This window comes from Oryx dammah, unplaced genomic scaffold, assembly GCF_014754425.2.
Source record: "Oryx dammah isolate SB20612 unplaced genomic scaffold, SCBI_Odam_1.1 HiC_scaffold_5, whole genome shotgun sequence".
Taxonomy (NCBI): Eukaryota; Metazoa; Chordata; class Mammalia; order Artiodactyla; family Bovidae; genus Oryx; species Oryx dammah.
The window spans coordinates 104,840,412-104,859,661 of NW_024070189.1; the positions used below are offsets into that span (position 1 = coordinate 104,840,412).

The following is a 19,250-nucleotide window of genomic DNA, read 5'->3' on the forward strand; positions in this document are numbered from 1 at the left end:
TGTCTAGTGTGGCTGAAGAATTAGATTTTAAAATTTATTTTAGTTAATTTGATTTTAATTAAAATAGTGTAACCTTAGTGAACAGTAGTGCTCTAGGGTCCTTAGAGGTTCTCCAAACTCAGCCCTCACACTGAGAAGGTGGGGAAACAGGTTCAGGGAAGAGAGGAGCCTTGCTTGGGGTGGCTCCCAGTCGGAAGCTGGCTGAGAACTCGTTCCCTTGATGCCACAGCCACTGTCCCCTTCCCCACGCTTCAGTGCCTTCAAGGCTGAGGAAACGCCATACATGTCATTGATAATTAAAGAATACAAAAGGCCCAGAGCGGTCCAGGGCTAGGTGAACGCACAGAAGGCAGGACTGGTTTTGACCTGGATGATCTGGAAGGACTTGCAGTAGATGTGTGAAGTGGAAGGATGGAAGAGCTTGCAAAAGCTAGGAGGCAATAAAAACTACGATTTCCTAAAGCCAAATGTCTGGGAGGCTCTAAGACGGGGAACCTCTTAATTCCCCCTAGGCAGAAGACCTCCTGTAGGGGCCTGCAGCTGGTGATGTTGCTGCAGAACCCATCTTCAGACACTGGATAGGTCCCAGGTTAATCCTCCCCTGACTTTCTCCCTTCTCCCCCAGAGCAGAGTGCGGCCTCACAGTAGATGAGGCTGCCTGGGGCAGAAAGAAGTCCCATCCCTGGAGGTATGCAGCCATGCCAGAGCTTTCCACAGATCAGCTCTATATTTCATCTGTGAGGGGAGCATTGTTATTTACGTTTTATGAGTGAAAACATGAAGGAGCAGAGATGGGGCCAGGCAGCCCACTGGGGACTCGTGTGTGTGGGAGGCTGGACTAGGTAACTCACAAGGCGCCCTCACGTCCAATCTGTTCCAGGCTTAGGGAGGCAGTAACCCTCCCCCTGCAAGGACAGGTACCCCCTCACCTGAGGAATGGAGAGAGGCGGCTGCCTGGCACCGCATCCCTCAAGGGCACACCACACAGTGAGCAGCTCTGGGGAGCCAAGGGGTACCAGAAGGAGACCGGGCTCGGAGAGAGGCTCCTGCCACCTGGCAGCCTCAAGTGGTGTGCCGCTGGCCTCAGGGCAGGGGGCCTCCATGTCCTCATGGGGGCAGCAGTGAGCCGAGCAGGGGGGTGCATTTAGGAGGCGTGGACTCGCTGTCCTGCCTCAGCAAATCAGGCCGCTTGAGGCCAGAAGATGGGTCCTTGCCCAGGTTCCCCTGACATGTGGGCAGTCTCTGACTCAGGAACAAGCCTTGTGCCACTGAGCCTTGTGTGAAGCAGGAAGGCAGGCCTGCGGGCCTGAACAGGCCGCGTCTCCATGCCTCGGCTTCCCCACCAGTTAAGGGGGCAGAGCGTTTCCCTTTCGCCAGGGGAGGGCCAGTGGAGGCAGGGTCTGTCATCGCTGTGCACCCCGAGGTGAGGTCCACACCGCTCTGTGCCCATGACTTGAGTGACGGCTCCCAGTTGGAGCTGTGGGTTAGCCAGAAGTAAAGCTGAACAAGAGAGAGATCGCAGGCAGCTGGTAGCAGCGCTGAGTTGTCTCCACATGCATGCCAAATTCCTCTTCCTGAGCCCACGAGGAAATGCAGGTCCTAGGGCCCAGGAGAGCTGTGTTACTGAACGTCTTCCTGCTCCCCGCATGTTACTCATTCCACCCTCAGTACCTGGCAGAGTTAGGGTGCTGGTTGGCAGAGGAGGGCCTGCGCTGATAGGGATACTTCTGACTCTTGGCTCTGGGAAAGTCTCAAGCCCTTTTCCAACTTTGTTTGCACCTGTCAAAGGGGATCAGACGCACCACCCAGAGTTGCTGCGGGGTCCCTGGCCAGAGTCCCAGGCACACTCATGTGTACATGGACTTGAGTTCTCTCCCCTCATCCCCCTGCGGCCCCACCTGACCTCGTGGGCTGAGCTCACACCGCCCACGACGGCAAGGCCATGCCCAGGGCCAGGAGTCTTTGCCAGGCCTCACATCCCAGACTCAGAGGCCCAAAGCATGGGCTGCACGTCCAAACTCTGGCGTCTCCCTGCTCTTCAGTCCCTGACTGATGGTCTCTGAGGCACCTGCCCTCTGAGAAGCGCCCCAAACTCCCGGTGCCCTCCTGCCATGATACAGAGCACAGAGCAAGCGTGGGACTGATGAGGAAGGCGGTGTGGCTTGTCCCTCAGCCCTGTAAGGAGGGCTGGTGTCTCCAGAACGGGCCAGCCACACACAGGAAGGGAGACCAGTGCATAACGTTACAGACCCGCCTGAGTGACGCTGCACGCGCCCCCGCATGCCTCGCCTCCCTGAGGTCTGCACACTGGGGCCCCAGTGTACACAGATGGCCAGACGGAACTCTGTGCTTCAGTTCTTTGGGTGGGCATCTGGGGCCTGGGCCCAGGCGCATGCATAGGAGTTTGTCTGTGCGGTTTCGCCACTTGCCTGCTTGGACACTAACCTGATCTCCCTTGCTGGCCCGCGAATGTGCTGACAGCAAGGGCGCTGGGTGAGGCTGTGGGGCTCCATGCCCATCTCCTCTCGGCCCTCTCCCCACAGAGAGGAGACTATTACCACTGTGGTGAAGAGCCCCCGTGGCCGACGCCAGTCCCCCAGCAAGTCTCCCTCCCGCTACGGTCACCCTGCCAGCCTGCCCAGGCCAGGCCTGCTGGCCCCTGAGCTGCTGCCCTCGCCAGAGGTCAGCAGACCCTCCAGGCCTGAGGCGGAGCCAGGCTGGCGGCCTGCTGTGCCCACTCTGTTCGTGACAGAGCCTGAGACCCACACGGCAGGCCTGCCGGGGGGCACCAGGCCCCCACCCAAGTGGGTGGAGGTTGAGGAGACCATTGAGGTCCGAGTGAAGAAGACCGGCTCAAAGGGCGCATCTCTGGCCAGAGAGACGCCTGGCAGCTCTGAGGAGCTTCGCTTCACGCTGCCTGGAAGGGTGTCTGGAAGAGACCCCAATACGAACAACTCCAACAACAAGCTGCTAACCCAGGAGCCCCCGGCCACGATCACCGCTGGAGAGCCCCTGATCGTCTGCGTGGAGACGGGGCCAGAGAGCCCTGAGCTGTCCCCTCCCTGGGGTGCTGAAGAGGGAGCCCCACTGGAGGAGGGGGAGAGAGATGCCTACGAGGTGGAGGAGCCGCTGGGTGCTGGTGGTCTGCAGGGCCGCGACCCCAAGATCCTCACGCACCATGGCCGTGCCCTCACCCTGGCCGACCTGGAGGATTACGTGCCCCGGGAAGGGGAGACCTTTGGCTGCAGTGGCCCCAGGCCGAGTGCCACTGATGACCCGCCCTGTGAAATCTCAGTGCTGCAGAGAGAGATCAGTGAGCCCACCGTGGGCCAGCCTTTCCTGCTGAATGTGGGGCGCCCCCCAGACTCCCGGGCCCCCCCTGGCTGCTTCGGCCCTGTGCCCAGCCCCCGGGAGGCATTTCCATCAGGGCCGCAGGGTCGGGGCCCTACGGGCGTCTCCTTCTGCTTTCGGGAGGCCCGGGCCGGAGGTGCCGCAACCCAGAAGCCTTCATTCTGCACTCAGGTTCAGCGCTCTGCAGACAGCGGCCAGAGCAGCTTCAAAACCGAGGTTTCAACCCAGACGGTCAGCTTTGGGACTGTGGGGGAGGCTGTCACCCTACACATTCGCCCAGACAGGGACATGGACCCCAGCCCCTCCCAGGGCTGAGGCCAAGACCCTCAGGGATGGCGTGGCTGGGGCTGAGATGAGAGACCCTTCGACCTGGGACCCCCGGACGAAGCTGCCATGCTTGCACGGGGCGGTGGGAAGAGGACAGCGGCGTTGGGACCCCGCCTAGCACCAGCATCAACTCACCACACAGCCGCCTTGGGTTTTCAATCAGGAGAGAGTCCCAAACCTGGCACGCCTCGGACACGGGTGCTCTGACCTCCCCTGGCTGTCCACCAACTCAGGACTCCAGCCTGCCCTCCCCTTCCAAACCAGGCGATTCCTACCTCACAGGACTTGGTCGTCAGCTGAGGACGGTGCACGCATCCGTGATCTCAGAGGCTTCTCAAGCTGCTCTGAGAGCATGGGCCGGACTGACTCGCAGGCTGCCGCTCCGGGCTCGGGGCTGCAGACACAAGGAAGGCACTCGGGCATCCTTCTTGCTCCGTTCACCAGGCAGGGGCCACATGGGCCCTGTGTGTGCCAGCTTAGGCCCCTGTCCCAGTGTCCAGGCCTGGCCCAGCCGTGGCTCTCACCCAGGCTGGGGGTCCCCCCAAACCACATTGTAGCCCTGAACACCTTTCTTGGCCTCCAGGAGGCCTGTGCGGGGCCCAGCACTACAGGCCTCCTAGGCCTTCTCAGCAGGGTGGACCAGGGTCTGTGCATGGGAAGCAGTCCCATCCATCAGCCCTGATGATGCTAATAAACCAGTTCCTTGCACCGCCTCTGTTTTTCTCATTTTTGCTTCTCCACCTGGTGGTTCTGGCGTCTCAAGAGGGAGGGACCCTCCTGGCCCTGGAGACCAGCCAATGGACAGCCCAGGCCCTTTCCATTGGCAGCCTGGGTGGACACCCAGCATCAGTCTGTGGGTGCTGGCCAGTCCTACAGATCCTGGGTGGAGGCGTGATCGTTTGTCTTTCCAGCTTGCTCACACATGGGCGCAGGGGCTGTCACAGGCGCACACAGTGTGGCTGCGGTGTCCATAGTAGTTGCCCCCAGTCTGCTGGGGGTCAAGCAGGTCATCCTGCGTCCTGTGAGCCTGGGTCCTTTGTCAGGACAGCCATGGGGGCATGATGGGTAGGGGTCCTGACGACCTCCTTGGAGTGGGGAAGCACAGGATGGTCGCCACAGACCGCAGACAGACAGAAGCCTGCCCAGTGGCCTCTTCAGCCTGGGGGCCCCAAGAATACAGCAGATCACCAGGAGGGAGGCTCTGGAGCACGGGAGAGAGCTCCACAGAGGGGCCCTTCCTAGAAATGGAGCGGTGGGCGTCCCAGAACAGCCACAGGGGGACTGGCAGTCAGGTGGAAGAGGAACTGAATTGGGGGCTGAGGGCAGAAAGCCAAGAGCCTGGAGGGTCTGAAGGTGCCCTTGGGGAGTTGTGTCGGGGGCTGGGCAGGGACCAGGTGAGAGTGTGGTGGTCTATGTCGGGCTGGGTGGGGAATGGGGGCTGCCCTGGGAGGCAGCAAGGCAGCCCACCCTGTGAGGGTCTCTGGGCTCCTGATCTGGCATGGGCCGTGCTTAGCTTTCTTAGAACGTGGGGCTGGACCCACCTGAGCCTGGGTGACCCAGTGCCCTCAGATCCAGTGGGCGAGGGCGAGCAAGGCGAGCCCCAGGATGACAGGATGGGACTGAGACTGAGGGGCCGCCCAAAGTGAACGGTGGGGGTCCAGGCCCTGCTGTCCCTGTGGGAACTGACGTTCTCATGAGGGCATCTGGGAGACACCCTGGGGGTGGACCAGTCTAGCACTTGCTGCCTGGAGTGCCATCTCTGGCACAGACCCCTTCTCTCAGGGGCCTCCACCTTCGGTGCTTCCTGAACCCAGCGGGTGGCTGGAGCGGAAAGGTGGGGAGGGTGGCCTCATCTGGGCAGTGTCCCCCTCCCAGGCCCCGGCCCCCCTCACTCCTGTGCGTCGACCTGCCTCTCCTACAGATGCTGCTGCCCCAGCCCCAGCTGCCCCAGGGCAGGAAAGCACGTCCATCCAGAGGACACAGACATGCCCCGAGGCTCCAGGACCTTCCACAGGGGATCACAGCAGCCCCAGCCCCAGCCCTGGGGGGCCGCATCTGGAGCCCCCAGCTGTGGAGCCTGGGGCTGCATCCGGTGAGGCCTGGCAGCAGCTTGAAGGCAAAGTACCCCTGCTTCCGGGACCCCTGCCCGCCCCCCCCCGCCATAACCACTCCTCCTTTCTGATCCCACCTTGGTTACTTTGGGTGCCCATCCCACGGGGGTGAACTGGCAGAGCCTGAGACCCCCACCATTCAGTTGGCTCTACATGGCGGGGGTCCTGGGCAAGGCTGCCCCTCACTCAGCCTGTGGAACTAGATGCCGGGATGGGCTCTGGGAGGTCCTTCCCACTCTGGCATGTGGCCTCCTGTGGTCAGCCCTCAGCCGCCAGCCTGGGGCCCCTGTGCTCCTGGGGAGGTGGGGAGGAAGGGAGAGAGAAAAGGAAGGGTGTGGGAATGGGGAGGGGAGGGAGGGGAAGGGCAGAGCCTAGGGAAGAGCAGGGAGAGGGATGGGGGGCGAGGAGGAGCTGGGGGGAAGTGGAGGGAAGGGAGGACAGGAAGCGGCAGAAGTGAGCGGCGCCCAGGTGGACCAGGCCCCAGGGCTGTACTGCGGGGCGCTAGCCCCAGCCCGGGGGCGAGGTGCCCGCGCGCAGTTGGAGCACTGAGTCTGTGCTCAAGGACCCTGTGCTCTCAGAGCCCCTGCTCTGTCTGTGCTCCTGTCTGCTGGGCGCCGGAGGCTGATGCAGCGGCCTGTCCTGGGGAGTTGTCCCCTGCCCTGTTCCAGGCTCCGTCTCACCGAGCCCCTTGCCTCCCACCAGGCGAGCCTCCGAAGGCGCCTCAGCCTCACTCCCCCAAGGGCCTCAAGCAGACGGCTGAGGCACACGCTGAGGCCCCAGAACGCACGGTGCCCATCCGGTAACCTCCCAAGCTGGCTGGGGAGCGAGGGGACGTGCTGGGAGCAGGCTGGGGCGTTAGAGGAGGAGAGCAAGGGGTGGGATCACAGTAGCCTGCACTCTCCTTACCAGCCCCACCCTTAAGCCCCAGGGCAGGGGGAGGCCACCCCTGGGGCAAGGAATGGGGGGAGCTCCCTTCTTCACCTAGGACTGAGGCCACCGGCTGTATGTCCCCTCCCAAAGGGTGCTGCAGCCCCCTGAGTAGGCAGGGGGCAAGCACCCCATCTCAGCCTCCCACACCCCAAGAGTGGAAGGGCGAGGCAGACAGCTAATTCCACTCCATGCCCCAGGATGGAGGGCACTGCCTGGCCAGGAGTAGGTGAGCTCTGGGACGTCCACAGCCACGTGTTCACGGAGACCACACACAGGACGTACGTGTACCAGACCAGCGACACGCCTGCTGCAAGTAGGTGGGGGCCTGGCAGGAAGCACGTGTGCCTTCCATGCCCCAGGCTAAGGAGTGATTTCCATGGCAGGGCCGGCACAGCCACGTGGCATGCCCCAGCCTTACTGTGGCCAGGGCCCTGCTGCCTCTCTCCTTGCGTGCCCTCAGAAGGCAGAGGTGACCGGGACGTCAGGGCCTTTTACCCCAGGCAAAGTTGGCATATTCTTGTGGCCTGCCCACAGAGAGCTGAGGCTGAAGCAGCAAAGACAGGGGGTGCATTTCTGGACCATCAAGGGTGGGGTCCCTTCCCTTGGAGGCAGCTGGGCTCTTTCACCCTGGAGTATGTCTCAGGGCCTTCCTGGCCAGCTTGGGCAGCAAGACACACCTGGGGTTGCTGCCAGTCCACCGAGGTCTGGGTGTCCGTGAATGGAGGCATCAAAAGATTTCAGCACAGAATAGACTGTGGCCGACACAGCCTGGCTCCTGCCCACCGGCTCCTTCCCCCACCCCAGGCCCCCCCTCCATGCAGGTCACCATCGAGGACGTGCAGGCCCAGAGCGGCGGTACGGCACAGTTCCAGGCTGTCATCGAGGGCAACCCACAGCCCACAGTGATCTGGTACAAGGTAGGGGCAGGCCTGGGTAAGGGCCTGCCTGCAGGAGAGGCAGTGTGTGGCGCCCCCGCTGGCCTGGGCATGGTGCTCACCGAAGGTCAGGCTGGGCCATGGTGCTGGGGTCCCCCAGGGTGTACTGATGGCTGCCCCACGCTCCCGTGTCTCCAGGATGGCACCCAGCTGGGAGCTGACCCCCGGCTCAGCCAGCAGCAGGAAGGAACCACCTACTCCCTGGTGCTTAGGGACGTGGCCCAGCACGACGCGGGCGTCTACACCTGCCTGGCCCACAACCCTGGCGGCCAGGTGCTGTGCAAGGCAGAGCTGCTGATCCACGGGGGTGAGTGGGGGACCACTTCCCAGGCCTTGTCTTGGCTCCATGCCGGTGTGGGGGTCCCCTGAGCTCTCACAGGTTCAGGCACAGGAAGCTGCTCCAGCAGACACTGTGAAGTTGGCGGACAGAGGCGCTGGGTGATCTTTACTCATTCTTAAACAGCTTCCCCTTCCCTGGCTACACGGGACAGTGAGCCCAGCTCTAGGAGGAAACTGCACTCCTTTTATGAGGTCCTGGAGGAGATTGGAAGGTACCGCCCTCATCCCAGCCCCAGGAGCCTCCTCCTAAGACCCTCAGCCTCAGCCTCCCAGAGTTCCTGTGTTCGAGTTTCTGACCAGGAGCCCCCAGCTCTCCCGCCCACTGCACCCCTACCATCCCCCCCCCCACTTAGAGCTCGCTGAACTCCCTCAACCCAGAGCCCTGCCCCCACCGAAGACCTGCCTCCCCAGCCCTCACCCTCTGGAGCCCCTGCCTCCTGCAAACCCCCATGCAGAGTACCCACTGCCCTTGCCAATTTGGCCTCCTCCAGTGCCCACTCCCAAAGTCCCTGCTCTCCTGGCACCTCTCCTTTCAGGAAACCTCCTCCCCCAGGAACTCCGCCCCCAAGCTCTGTCCCCCAGGAACCCCACCCCGAAGCTTCTGCCCCAAGGGCCCCCAGCGCGCTGTCCCCTCCCCCCAGGGGTGTGTTCGGCTTCGTGAAGAGGGTGCAGCACAAGGGCAACCAGATGGCCTGTGCTGCCAAGTTTATTCCGCTGCGGAGCAGGACGCGTGCCCAGGCTTATCGGGAGCGGGACATCCTAGCAGGCCTGAGCCACCCGCTGGTCACTGCGCTGCTGGACCAGTTTGAGACGCGGAAGACCCTGATCCTCATCCTGGAGCTGTATCCCACCTCACCCTGAGGGTGCCGGTGGCGGGGCGGGAGGTGGGGGGAGTGCTCCGGCAGACAGTGGTCTACGGGGCTGGGTGGGGTCTGCGGTGCTGGTGGTCCCAGGCCCAACTGCCTGATGGGGGCAGCCCGTGCCGCTGGCATTGCGATGTTTCCGGACTGTCTGCACGCCCCGGCCCCTCCACCCCCCGCAGGTACTGCCACTGCACATACCTCCCAGCTCCCAGTCCCTTGGGTAAGGAATTTAGGCAGAGCTTCATCGAGAAGTCTGTCTCCTCCTGCTCCCCGCATTGGCCTCCAACAGAAAACTTGGGCTTCCTACCTGTCTTCGGCATGCCCCAGGCGCTGAGGCACCTTTGCATGCCAATGCGCGCTCCAGGGAGGGGCACACGCCCCACGCCACCCATCCGCTGCTCCTGGCCCAGCTGAGGGTCCTGTATGCTCCCCACACCCCCACACCCACACCCCCACCCCCGTCAGCATCCCCTGCAGGAGCCAGGGGGTCGCTCGCCACTCCCCCACTCTGCTGCCTTCCACTGTCCCCCGTCCCTCTACTTGGGGGGCTTTGTCCCTCCCATCCTCCTCAGCCCCAAGCACCAGCCTCCCCAGCATAGCCCCCACCCCCACCTGGAGATAAGACTCCCCCCAGGCGGCGCGAGGCTTCGAGGGTTCCAGAGCCTAGAGTTTTCCTTAACAGACTCCCAGGTGTTCGTCGGAAGAACTGCTGGACCGCCTGTTCAAGAAGAGTGTGGTGACCGAGGCCGAGGTGACTGCTGCCCGGCTGCCCATCCAGCTGCAGGGCTACTCGTGGGCCCGGCCAGGCCTCCTGTGCCTCAGACTAGCTCCCCAACAGAGACCCTCACAGGCTGCAGCTCCTGTCGGCTCTCAAAGCCCTCCCGTGGCCAGGGCTCCCTGCTTCTCCACCCCTGATGGCAGTGACCGAGCTGCCCAGCCCTTGCCTGCCCCCCCGGCCCCCTCCCGCTTTGTTCAAGCTGCTCCACACACCCAAACCCATCCACCTGGGGGCCTAGAGGAATGTCCCAGCTACAGGGCTCCCTGGGGCTTTGCATGGAACCTGTCCTGCAGGAGCCCCCCCACCCCCAGGCTCAGATCTGGAGGCAAGTGCAGGTCCTGTTGGTGGGAGCAGGCAGGGGGGTAAGGAGAGGGGTGCTGGAGGCGGGCTGAGCACCAGCTCTGCTGCAGGTCCCCACCCCCGGCTCAGATCTGGAGGGAAGTGCAGGTCCTGTTGGTGGGAGCAGGCAGGGGGGTGAGGAGAGGGTGCTGGAGGCGGGCTGAGCACCAGCTCTGCCGCAGGTCAAGGTCTACATCCAGCAGCTGGGGGAGGGGCTGCACTACCTGCACAGCCAAGGCATCCTTCACCTGGACATAAAGGTACGTGGCTCCCTGCTGCCCCAGCCCAGGGCGAAGCTGCTGGAAGCCTGGGGCCCAGGGCTGAGGGGGAGAAGGCCCAACACTTCCAGTTCCCTCTGAGGACTTCCGCATCTCTGGGGACAGGGAGCTCACCGCCTTAGCGCAGCCCCTTCACCTTGGTGGAGGGCAGCTCTGATGGAGTAGAAGCTGTCCCCAAGGGCGCTGAAACCTGCTCCCAGGGCTGCCTGTGGCCTCGTGCTGGCCTCACCCTCCTTCGGGGGCAGCTCCTCAGAGACCCCTGAGTGTCCTCCCCAGGCCTGGGAGCCCTGGGGGTTCTTTCCTCAGGGTGTGCTCAGCCACTCCCGACTCTGCCTGACAGCCCCCCAACATCCTGATGGTGCATCCTGCTCGGGAAGACATTAAAATCTGTGATTTTGGCTTTGCCCAAAAAATCACCCCGGGAGAGCCACAGTACAGCAAGTATGGCTCCCCTGAGTTTGTGGCCCCCGAGATCATCGAACAGACCCCCGTGAATGAGGCTTCCGACATCTGGTGAGTGGGTGGGTGAGGGTGGGTGTGGGTGGGCTCCCCCGCCCTCTGCCTCCTCCTCCTTCTCCTCATCGGACCAGGTCTGGAGAGACTCATGGCTGTGATTTTGTTCTGCAGGGCCATGGGGGTCATCACCTACCTCAGGTGAGCAGATCCCTGCTCCTGTCAACTCTCTCCTCCAAAGCCAGCCCAGACCCCTCCTCAGCAGGCCAATGGGAAGCTGTTGAACCGCTGACTGCTCCTTAGCTCAGAGACGAAAGACCCGAGGGGCAGCTATGTTGGGAACATGCCGTCAGCCAGTTCTGATACGGGGTGTCTGCCAAGCGCTGCTCACTCACACCCTGTCACAGAGGACCTCTGCTAGGTCATGGGGCAGAGCACGGAGCTCTTGCCCTAAAGGGTTTGGGTAGCTTGTCCAGAGGTCCCTTTTAACAGCTGTTGCTGTCCCAAGGGTGTTAGTGGTGAGGACTGAGCCTGGGTTCACTCTGCAGGTGGACCTCTGATTGCCATCTCAGGCTAAGTCCAGGTGCTCCCTCAAGATGACGCTTGATCCCTTATCCCAGGCCAAGCCTGGATCCTCACCCCGGCCTAAGACCAGATACCCACTCCAGGCTTAGCCTGGATCCCAGCTCCAAGCTGGATCTCTGGGCAAATCTGAGACACATGCTGGGATTCTCAGGGCTGAAGGAGAGAAGTGTCAGGCGGCATCCCCAGTCAGGGCTGGGGGCCCCCAGTCACTACATCCCCATGAGACCCCTGTCCTGCCAACCTGCCTCCCATGGACCCAGAAATGCAGGTCACAGCTGAAGGTCGGCCATGTCTCTGCTTCCAGCCTGACCTGTTCATCCCCATTTGCTGGAGAGAGTGACCGAGCAACCCTTCTGAATGTCCTGGAAGGGCGGGTGTCCTGGAGTAGCCCCATGGCCGCCCACCTCAGTGAGGATGCCCAGGACTTTATCAAGGCTACTCTGCAGAAGGCCGTGGGGTGAGTACACACATCTGAGGTCCCGCGCTTGCCTCAGTGGCCAGCTGACCTCTTGGCCTGACCTGGACCTTCCTTCCCCCGCCCAGGGCTCGGCCCAGTGCTGCCCAGTGCCTCGCCCACCCCTGGTTCCGGGTGAGTAGGCTGAACGTGGGCTGGCCTGGCTCACAGGGAGGGAAAGTGAGGCCAAGAGGAGTGGGGGCCTGCCTGGGCTGCAGGATGCCCCAGGGGCTCCCCACACCCCCAACGTGGATCTCTCACCTGGGCACCTCCAGAAGTCTGTGCCCGCGGAGGAGGCCCACTTCATCAACACCAAGCAGCTGAAGTTCCTCCTGGCCCGCAGTCGCTGGCAGGTGGGCTGTGCTGCCTTGTGGAGGGGTGAGGGGCTGGGTGCAGAAGCGGCCGGAGGCCAGAGAGGGAAATGAGGCCCAGAGGGCTGGCTCTGTGTCCCTTCTGGGTCTGCAGAGCAAGAGAGTGGGGCAGGGCACCCTTCATTTCAAGTCTTTGCTCCCTGAGCCAGTGGGGTGAACATGCAACATCCCTGCCAAGGTGGGGACAAGATAACAGAGCCCTGGGGACCGTGTGGTTTAAGGCCCACCGTTTCCTGAGATCCCCTCTGGACTGGGAAGGCAGCGGGTCCCCTGCTGACGGGCCCCTGTCCTCCATGCCCTCAGCGCTCCCTGATGAGCTACAAGTCCATCCTGGTGATGCGTTCCATCCCAGAGCTGCTCCAGGGCCCGCCCGACAGCCCGTCCCTCGGGATTGCCCGGCACCTGCGTGGCGATGCCAGCGCCTCCTCCAGCAGCTCCTCCTCCTCCGACAACGAGCTGGCCCCGTTCGCCCGGGCCAAGTCGCTGCCATCCTCCCCGGTGACCCACTCCCCGCTGCTGCACCCCCGGGGCTTCCTAAGGCCTTCGGCCAGCCTGCCTGAGGAGGCCGAGGCCTGTCCACCCGCCGCAGCCTCGGCTCTGCCTGCAGCGTTGCAGGGCGAGGAGCCAGCAGCTGCCCTGGGCTGTGTGCCCCGGCAGAGCATCATCCGAAGCCTGTTCTACCAGCAGGTGGGCGAAGGCCCAGAGCTAGGAGGGCTGTCCACAGGGGGCAGACGGCACCCCGCCCGCCGGCGGCACCTTCTCAAGGGTGGCTACTTCTCGGGCGTCCTGCCGGGACTTCGAGAGCCACTGCTGGAGCACCGGGCACTGGAGGAGGCGGCTGCCATGGAGGAGCAGGCTGCCCTGCAGGCCACAGCAGCCTCCTTAGAGACGGCCATGCAGATGCCCAGAGCAAGCACCCGGGAGGCCTCTGGTTCCCGCCGCTGCCTGGACCGTGACCCACCGAACACTGCCAGTTCCTCCACCAAGGCCTGCAGCGAGGGGCAGTGTCCCGCTCCAGCTCCCCTGAGTCCTCAGGATGCCCAAGGAGAGGGCATGCCTAGAGGGGGTGCACGTGCCAGGGAGAAAGAGCATCCAGAGGGGACCCCGCAGGGGCTGAGACTGCCGTCTGCCAGTAGTGATGGGTGCTCCACTCAGCCAGAGGGGTTGTCCCAGGCCCGCTGTGGAGGGCAGGCTGCCCCTTTCTCTCAGCCCCAGTGGGTCCCAGCCCCCCAGGACAGTGGCCCCCCTGAGGCCTTGGCACCACAGCCTCCTGGCTCCTTCCCTTCAGAGCCCTGCACAGAGGCCCTCTTGTCATCCCCTAGCCCTTCCTTCCCAGGAAAGCTGCAGGCCTGTCTGCCCCCTGCCCAAGCAAGCCCCCAGGTAGACTCTCAGAGCGTGCTGAAGGCCGTCCCTCTCACCAAGAGGCCTGGATCACCCAGACCCCCAGAGCCAGCCTCCCAGATAGGCACGGAGCCTAGCCCCTCTCTGGATGCTGAAGGCCTGGTCCAGGAGACAGAGGACTTGTCCCAGTCTTCACCCAGCCTACAGCGGCCTCAGGAGCAGGCGACCACACGGAAGTTCTCCCTGGGGAGCCGTGGGGGCTATGCGGGGGTGGCGGGCTACGGCACCTTTGCCTTTGGAGGAGACGCCGGTGGGATGCTGGGGCAGGGCCCCATGTGGGCCAAGATGACCTGGGCCGTCTCTCAGTCCTCGGAGGAGCAGGACGAGGCAGGGACCGAGAGCCCACCGCCCCAGGCTAGCACAGTGCCTGCACCCGAGGGCGATAGAACCCTCCCAAGGACCTCCCAGGAGTTGGGCTCGTGGGAAGACTTCAGTGGGGGCTCTCAGGTGTCACTCGTACAGATCCAGGACCTGTCCAGGGACCCAGAAGCAGCAGACACCGTGTCCCTGGACATCTCAGAGGTGGATCCTGCCTACCTGAATCTGTCTGATCTGTATGATATCAAGTATCTCCCATTTGAGTTCATGATCTTTAGGAAGATCCCCAAGCGGGTAGAGCCGGAGCGTCCATCCTCCCCTGAGTCTGAGGCTGGGGAGGAGCTGGCTGAGCTCCCAGAGGCTGCGTGGCCCTGGCCAGCCAGCCTGGAGATCACGGAGGAGCCAGAGGACATGGAGGCCCTGCTCGGGAAAGCTGCCGGCGGCAGGAAGCGCAAGTGGTCACCCCCTTCCGGCAGGCTCTTCCACTTCCCTGGAAGGCATTCACTGCTGGAGGAGCCCACAGAGCTGGGGCTACGCCAGAGGGTGAAGGCCTCGGTAGCCCACATCTCCCGCCTCCTGAGGGGCAGGCCTGAAGGTTACTACCCCTACCCTGCCCCGGAGCTGGGCACATCCATGCTTCCCACTCTGCACTTTGGGGCTCCTTGGCCAAAAAGATAGCTCCGGAGCTTGCCTGAGGGATGCAGGAATCCCCCCATCCTAGGCTCCTTCCCCTGACCCGGTGCTGCCCACACCTCCCGGGACACTTTGGCTTGTTTCTGAGGTCAGCTTTGCGGCCTCCAGTCCCTCCCCACGTGCATCTGAAGCCCAGCAGTAATGCAGCTGCAGTTACACCCCCAGGGAGATAGGAACTGGCCCGGCCTTCCCTGATCCTGACCCCAGCGCCCTCAGCTGGCCCAGTGGTCCCTGAGCTGCTAGCCTCAGCTGCCCGCAGTAGCTGACGTATGGGGTAGGGAGGGCTGGTGCCCTCTGCCGTGCATTTAGCTCATTGCCAATAAGACCCCTTAGGACTGGGCTTTTCTGCCACATGGGGATCCCCAGAGCCTTCCCCTCGTGCTCCCAGAGGAGCCAGGCCCCCAGAGTGTGACCTCCCTCGCGCGGCCGCTTCCTTACTGCAGGTCTGGAGAAGGAGAGTCCTCCCCGGAAGAAGGCAGGTCTCGCTTCCTTCCGCTTGAAGAGCAAGGACCGAGGTAGGTACACTGCCCGGAGGCGAGGCCGCCCACTGCAGCCTGATACCTGACTGTGGGGAAGGGGAGTGCTGTCAAGACCAGTGCAGGGTGGCGAGGGGAAGCTCACACCCACAGGGGCTCAAGTGCACACGGGGAGACTCTGGCGGCCCAGCAGTCAGGAGCCGGCAGTCCTGGAAGCCTTCCTGGAGTAGGCGCTGGTGTTGGAGATGAGCTGGGTGGGGATGGAGCTCATCTCCTGTATCCCCACAGTGGGGGTCAGGCCTTGCTCTCAGGCCTAAGGCCACCTCTGAAGGCTCACCTCACCTCCGTTCCCCAGCACCGTCGTTCCTAAGGGAGCTCTCGGATGAGACGGTGGTCCTGGGCCAGTCTGTGACTCTGGCCTGCCAGGTGGTGGCCCAGCCAGCTGCACAGGCCACCTGGAGTAAAGGTAAAGAGCTCTCCTGAGGCTGAAGGCCAGGGAGGCAGGGTACTCCTTTCGGGCATTACTCTCACTGTATAGACGGAAACTGAGGCTCAAAGAGGGTGTGGGCCCTGGGCGTGACCATGGGGCAGGGCACCTGCTGGGACCTGACCTTGAGGCTCACTTTCTCCTGCTGCAGACGGGGCTCTTCTTGAGAGCAGCAGCCGCCTCCTCATCTCCTCTACGCTCAAGAACTTCCAGCTTTTGACCATCCTGGTGGTGACTGCTGAGGACCTGGGCGTGTACACGTGCAGTGTGAGCAATGCGCTGGGGACGGCAGCCACTACGGCCATCCTCCGGAAGGCAGGTGGGTCGGCCGTGAAGGGCCCAGGGAATGTGAGGCTCAGCGCCCAGGCACCCACAGCCTGGCCCTCCCAGGGTCTGGAGGCATTGGGAGGGGACGTGGGAGCAGAGTGACACAGCTGGCCAGGCCCCCTCCCTGATCCCTCTTTAGGGGCTCTTCTTGCATTCCCACAGTACCTCCCTGTCTCTCCAGTAGTACAGGAGGCGGCGGCTTCCCATTTTGATCTCTATTACAGTCCAACCATGCTCTCAGAACACAGCGCCAGGGTGTGTTTCTGGGGGACCCAAAGCAGAGGCTGCGAGCCTAGCTCTCAGACCTCTGACCTGATCCCCAGCCCCCACCTGCCCTGCACCACAGTCCGGCAAAGCAGAGGCCCCCCTGACTAGAGCCTAGGGTTGGTGGGGAGCTGTGAGCAAGGGCTATTCCATGGGGCTCCTGGGTGGGCACCAGTGGGAGGGGAGCCTGTTGGGGTTGGGCAGGGCAGACACCTCCCAAGGCCCCTCGAAGGAGAGGCACTGGGCTGCCTTGGAAAGGACCCCGAGTGAACTGGACCAGGGGCGGGTGGGCTCAGGGGCCTGACAGTAGGGTGAGGAGGAGGAGGCAGGCTGGCTGGGGCTCAGAGCTTCCATGGAGAGCTCCTTCAAGCCCACCCCAGACTGCTGACTGTGGGCCCCACAGAGCGCCCCTCTTCCTCACCACGGCCGGACATCGGGGAGGTGCATGCGGACGGGGTGCTGCTGGTCTGGAAGCCTGTGGAGTCGTACGGCCCTGTGACGTACATCGTGCAGTGCAGCCTGGAAGGTGTGGGGCCGCTCCCGAACCGCGCCTCCCGGGGGGTCCCAGAGTCGCTGTGGGTGGGGGCAGGGGGCTGGGGATGCGCCTGGCCGCTCTCTGCCCCTGTTGGGCCTCTCCACCCTGACAGGGAGTGGGCGGCCGCGGCTGGGCTGCCTCTCCCTCACTCCTGTGTGCCCCAGGCGGCAGCTGGAGCACGCTGGCCTCGGACGTCTTTGACTGCTGCTACCTCACGGGCAAGCTTTCTCGGGGCGGGGCATACACCTTCCGGACGGCCTGCGTCAGCAAGGCGGGCATGGGCCCCTACAGCAGCCCCTCAGAGCAGGTCCTCCTGGGAGGGCCCAGCCACCTGGGTGAGCCCCTGGGTAGACCTCTGTGGGAATGCGCTTGCCACCTCCACCGGTCACACACTCACTTGGGGTGGTTCCTTCTGCCCACTCGGCCCCCCACCCACAACGGCCTGAGGAATGAGAGGGCAGAGTGTTGGGGGTTCAAAGAGGGCGTTCCTGTAGGGTTGGGGAGGGGTGATGGGAGAAGAGGTTGGGGGAGATGGCGGTGCAGGGTTGCCCTCTTCCTACAGCCTCTGAAGAGGAGAGCGGTGCAGCAGGGCCGGCCCGGCCCCTCCCCAGCATGCAGACCTTCGCTTTCCAGACGCAGATGAGAAGGTGCAGGGCCTCCGGGAGGGCAGGCGGCGGGGTCTCCTCCACCCCGCTGGCTCTTCGAGCTCCCACCCCAGCCCCGTGCCCTCACCCCTCTGATCACTTGCTCCCACCTCACCTCAGTGTCTGCCACCCTCTCCCGGACCTCCCTGCTGGGCTCGCTTCTCCAGACTGGGAGGGAGGGCGGGGTCTGGCCTGAGCCTCCAGCCTGGCATGCGCTCCTCCCCAGGGGCCGCTTCAGTGTGGTGCGGCAGTGCCGGGAGAAGGCCAGTGGGCGCGTGCTGGCTGCCAAGATCGTGCCCTACCACCCCGCAGACAGGGCTGCCGTGCTGCAGGAGTACGAGGCCCTCAAGGGCTTGCGCCACCCACACCTGGCGCAGCTGCAGGCTGCCTACCTCAGCCCCAGGCACCTGGTCCTCATCTTGGAGCTGTGCTCCGGGCCTGAGCTGCTCCCCTGTCTGGCCGAGAGGTGAGGATCGCCTGGCTGGATTCCAGGCTCAGGACCTGGCTGGAGCACTGTGGTCTGCCTCCTCACCCACCTCTTTGCCCCGCCTCCGCCCGTCAGCCCACCAGAGTCGCTCAGTAGATCTGAGACCTCTTTCCTAAGCCCACAGGGAAGGCTGGTGCTTCCTGATTGCCTTGGGGCTGGCTGTGGACAGAGCCTGGGTGCCTCTCCCCGGGTGCCCCCTAACTGGCCCTCTGCCCCCAGGGCCTCCTACTCGGAATCAGAGGTGAAGGATTATCTGTGGCAGATACTAAGTGCCACCCAGTACCTGCATGCCCAGGGTATCCTGCATCTAGACCTCAGGTCGGAGAACATGATTGTCACAGAGTATAACCTGCTCAAGGTCATCGACTTTGGAAACGCCCAGAGCTTGGCCCAGGAGAGGGTCCTGCCCTCAGAGAGATTCAAGGACTACATGGAGACCATGGGTGCGCAGGGCGCAGGCCTGATCTGGGGGAGGGGTGTGCCGGGAGCAAGCCCCAGTCCTGTCCCCTTGCCCCCTCCACCACAAACAGCCCGTGACCCCCACCTGTGCCGTCCCCAGCTCCGGAGCTCCTGGAGGGCCAGGGCGCTGTCACGCAGACTGACATCTGGGCCATAGGTGTTACAGCCTTCATCATGTGAGTCTCCACACGTGCTCTGCAGGGTGGGAGGGCAGGAAGGAAGGGCGGGCCTGGGGTCTGTTGATGGTGACCCCAGGTCTCTGTGACTCCCGTCCATTGAGGGTAACATCAGTCACGTGACCACCACACACACAGGTTGAGCGCTGAGTACCCGGTGAGCGGTGAGGGAGTGCGAGACACGCAGAAGGGCCTGCGCAAAGGGCTCATCCAGCTGAGCCGCTGCTATGCCGGGCTGTCTGGGGGCGCTGTGGCCTTCCTCCGAAGCACACTGTGTGTGCACCCCTGGTGAGCAACTCCACCAGCTCTGCCTGGCCCATGCCCCTGTGTGCTGGCCTGCGGGAGGGAGCGCGGTAAATGCTGCCCTTCCGTGTGCTCCAGGGTCCGGCCGTGTGCGTCCAGCTGCCTGCAGAGCCCGTGGCTGACGGAGGAGGGCCCAGCCAGCTCCCAGCCCGCGGCAGTGACCTTCCCAACCACTGGTCTGCGCGTCTTTGTGCGAGAGCGCGAAAAGAGGCGGGCACTGCTGTACAAGAAACACAACCTGGCCCAAGTGCGCTGAACCCGTGGCCTTTCAGGGCCCCGCCTCCCGCTCTTTCAGGACTCCCTGCATATGCACGCACACGTCAATAAAAAGCAGCACCGGATGAGGTGTCCTCTGTTTCATTGTTTTGTGTTGGGGAGAGGGTGAGGGCCCTGCCACCTTCCTGGTGTTTGGGGGAGGGCAGGGCTGTCCTGGGCTGTGTGCCTGCAAAGGCAGCATTAGGACTAGAGCCCTCTGAGCTAGTGCGGTGTGCAGGCAGCTCCATACTCTCATGGGTGGGTGTGTGTTCTTCTGTGTCAGTGTTGCTTCAGACATGGACACACGCCCA

General features: G+C 63.5%; 1 protein-coding gene across 15 annotated transcripts in view; it reads left to right on the plus strand.

Annotated features, from left to right (window-relative positions):
• Nucleotides 1–19,025, plus strand: part of OBSCN (obscurin, cytoskeletal calmodulin and titin-interacting RhoGEF) — a 211,153-nt gene extending 192,128 nt beyond the window's left edge. For 12 of the 15 annotated variants that reach the window (XM_040241284.1, XM_040241286.1, XM_040241289.1 and 9 more), the window contains 26 exons: nucleotides 5,600–5,770; nucleotides 6,492–6,588; nucleotides 6,917–7,032; nucleotides 7,524–7,636; nucleotides 7,793–7,961; nucleotides 8,118–8,205; nucleotides 8,635–8,835; nucleotides 9,547–9,607; nucleotides 10,156–10,233; nucleotides 10,592–10,764; nucleotides 10,879–10,905; nucleotides 11,594–11,746; nucleotides 11,833–11,878; nucleotides 12,019–12,096; nucleotides 12,418–14,428; nucleotides 14,970–15,041; nucleotides 15,358–15,468; nucleotides 15,641–15,808; nucleotides 16,484–16,606; nucleotides 16,780–16,950; nucleotides 17,178–17,262; nucleotides 17,486–17,725; nucleotides 17,966–18,189; nucleotides 18,306–18,381; nucleotides 18,520–18,669; nucleotides 18,763–19,025. In XM_040241284.1, coding sequence (XP_040097218.1) covers nucleotides 5,600–5,770; nucleotides 6,492–6,588; nucleotides 6,917–7,032; nucleotides 7,524–7,636; nucleotides 7,793–7,961; nucleotides 8,118–8,205; nucleotides 8,635–8,835; nucleotides 9,547–9,607; nucleotides 10,156–10,233; nucleotides 10,592–10,764; nucleotides 10,879–10,905; nucleotides 11,594–11,746; nucleotides 11,833–11,878; nucleotides 12,019–12,096; nucleotides 12,418–14,428; nucleotides 14,970–15,041; nucleotides 15,358–15,468; nucleotides 15,641–15,808; nucleotides 16,484–16,606; nucleotides 16,780–16,950; nucleotides 17,178–17,262; nucleotides 17,486–17,725; nucleotides 17,966–18,189; nucleotides 18,306–18,381; nucleotides 18,520–18,669; nucleotides 18,763–18,940 — 5,180 coding nt within the window. In that variant the 3' untranslated portion in view covers nucleotides 18,941–19,025. Of the gene's footprint in view, nucleotides 1–2,543; nucleotides 4,392–5,599; nucleotides 5,771–6,491; nucleotides 6,589–6,916; nucleotides 7,033–7,523; nucleotides 7,637–7,792; nucleotides 7,962–8,117; nucleotides 8,206–8,634; nucleotides 8,836–9,546; nucleotides 9,608–10,155; nucleotides 10,234–10,591; nucleotides 10,765–10,878; nucleotides 10,906–11,593; nucleotides 11,747–11,832; nucleotides 11,879–12,018; nucleotides 12,097–12,417; nucleotides 14,429–14,969; nucleotides 15,042–15,357; nucleotides 15,469–15,640; nucleotides 15,809–16,483; nucleotides 16,607–16,779; nucleotides 16,951–17,177; nucleotides 17,263–17,485; nucleotides 17,726–17,965; nucleotides 18,190–18,305; nucleotides 18,382–18,519; nucleotides 18,670–18,762 lie in introns of those variants that run through there. The other 3 variants (XM_040241297.1, XM_040241298.1, XM_040241299.1) reach the window with 1 other exon arrangement.
• Nucleotides 19,026–19,250: the final 225 nt, after the last annotated feature.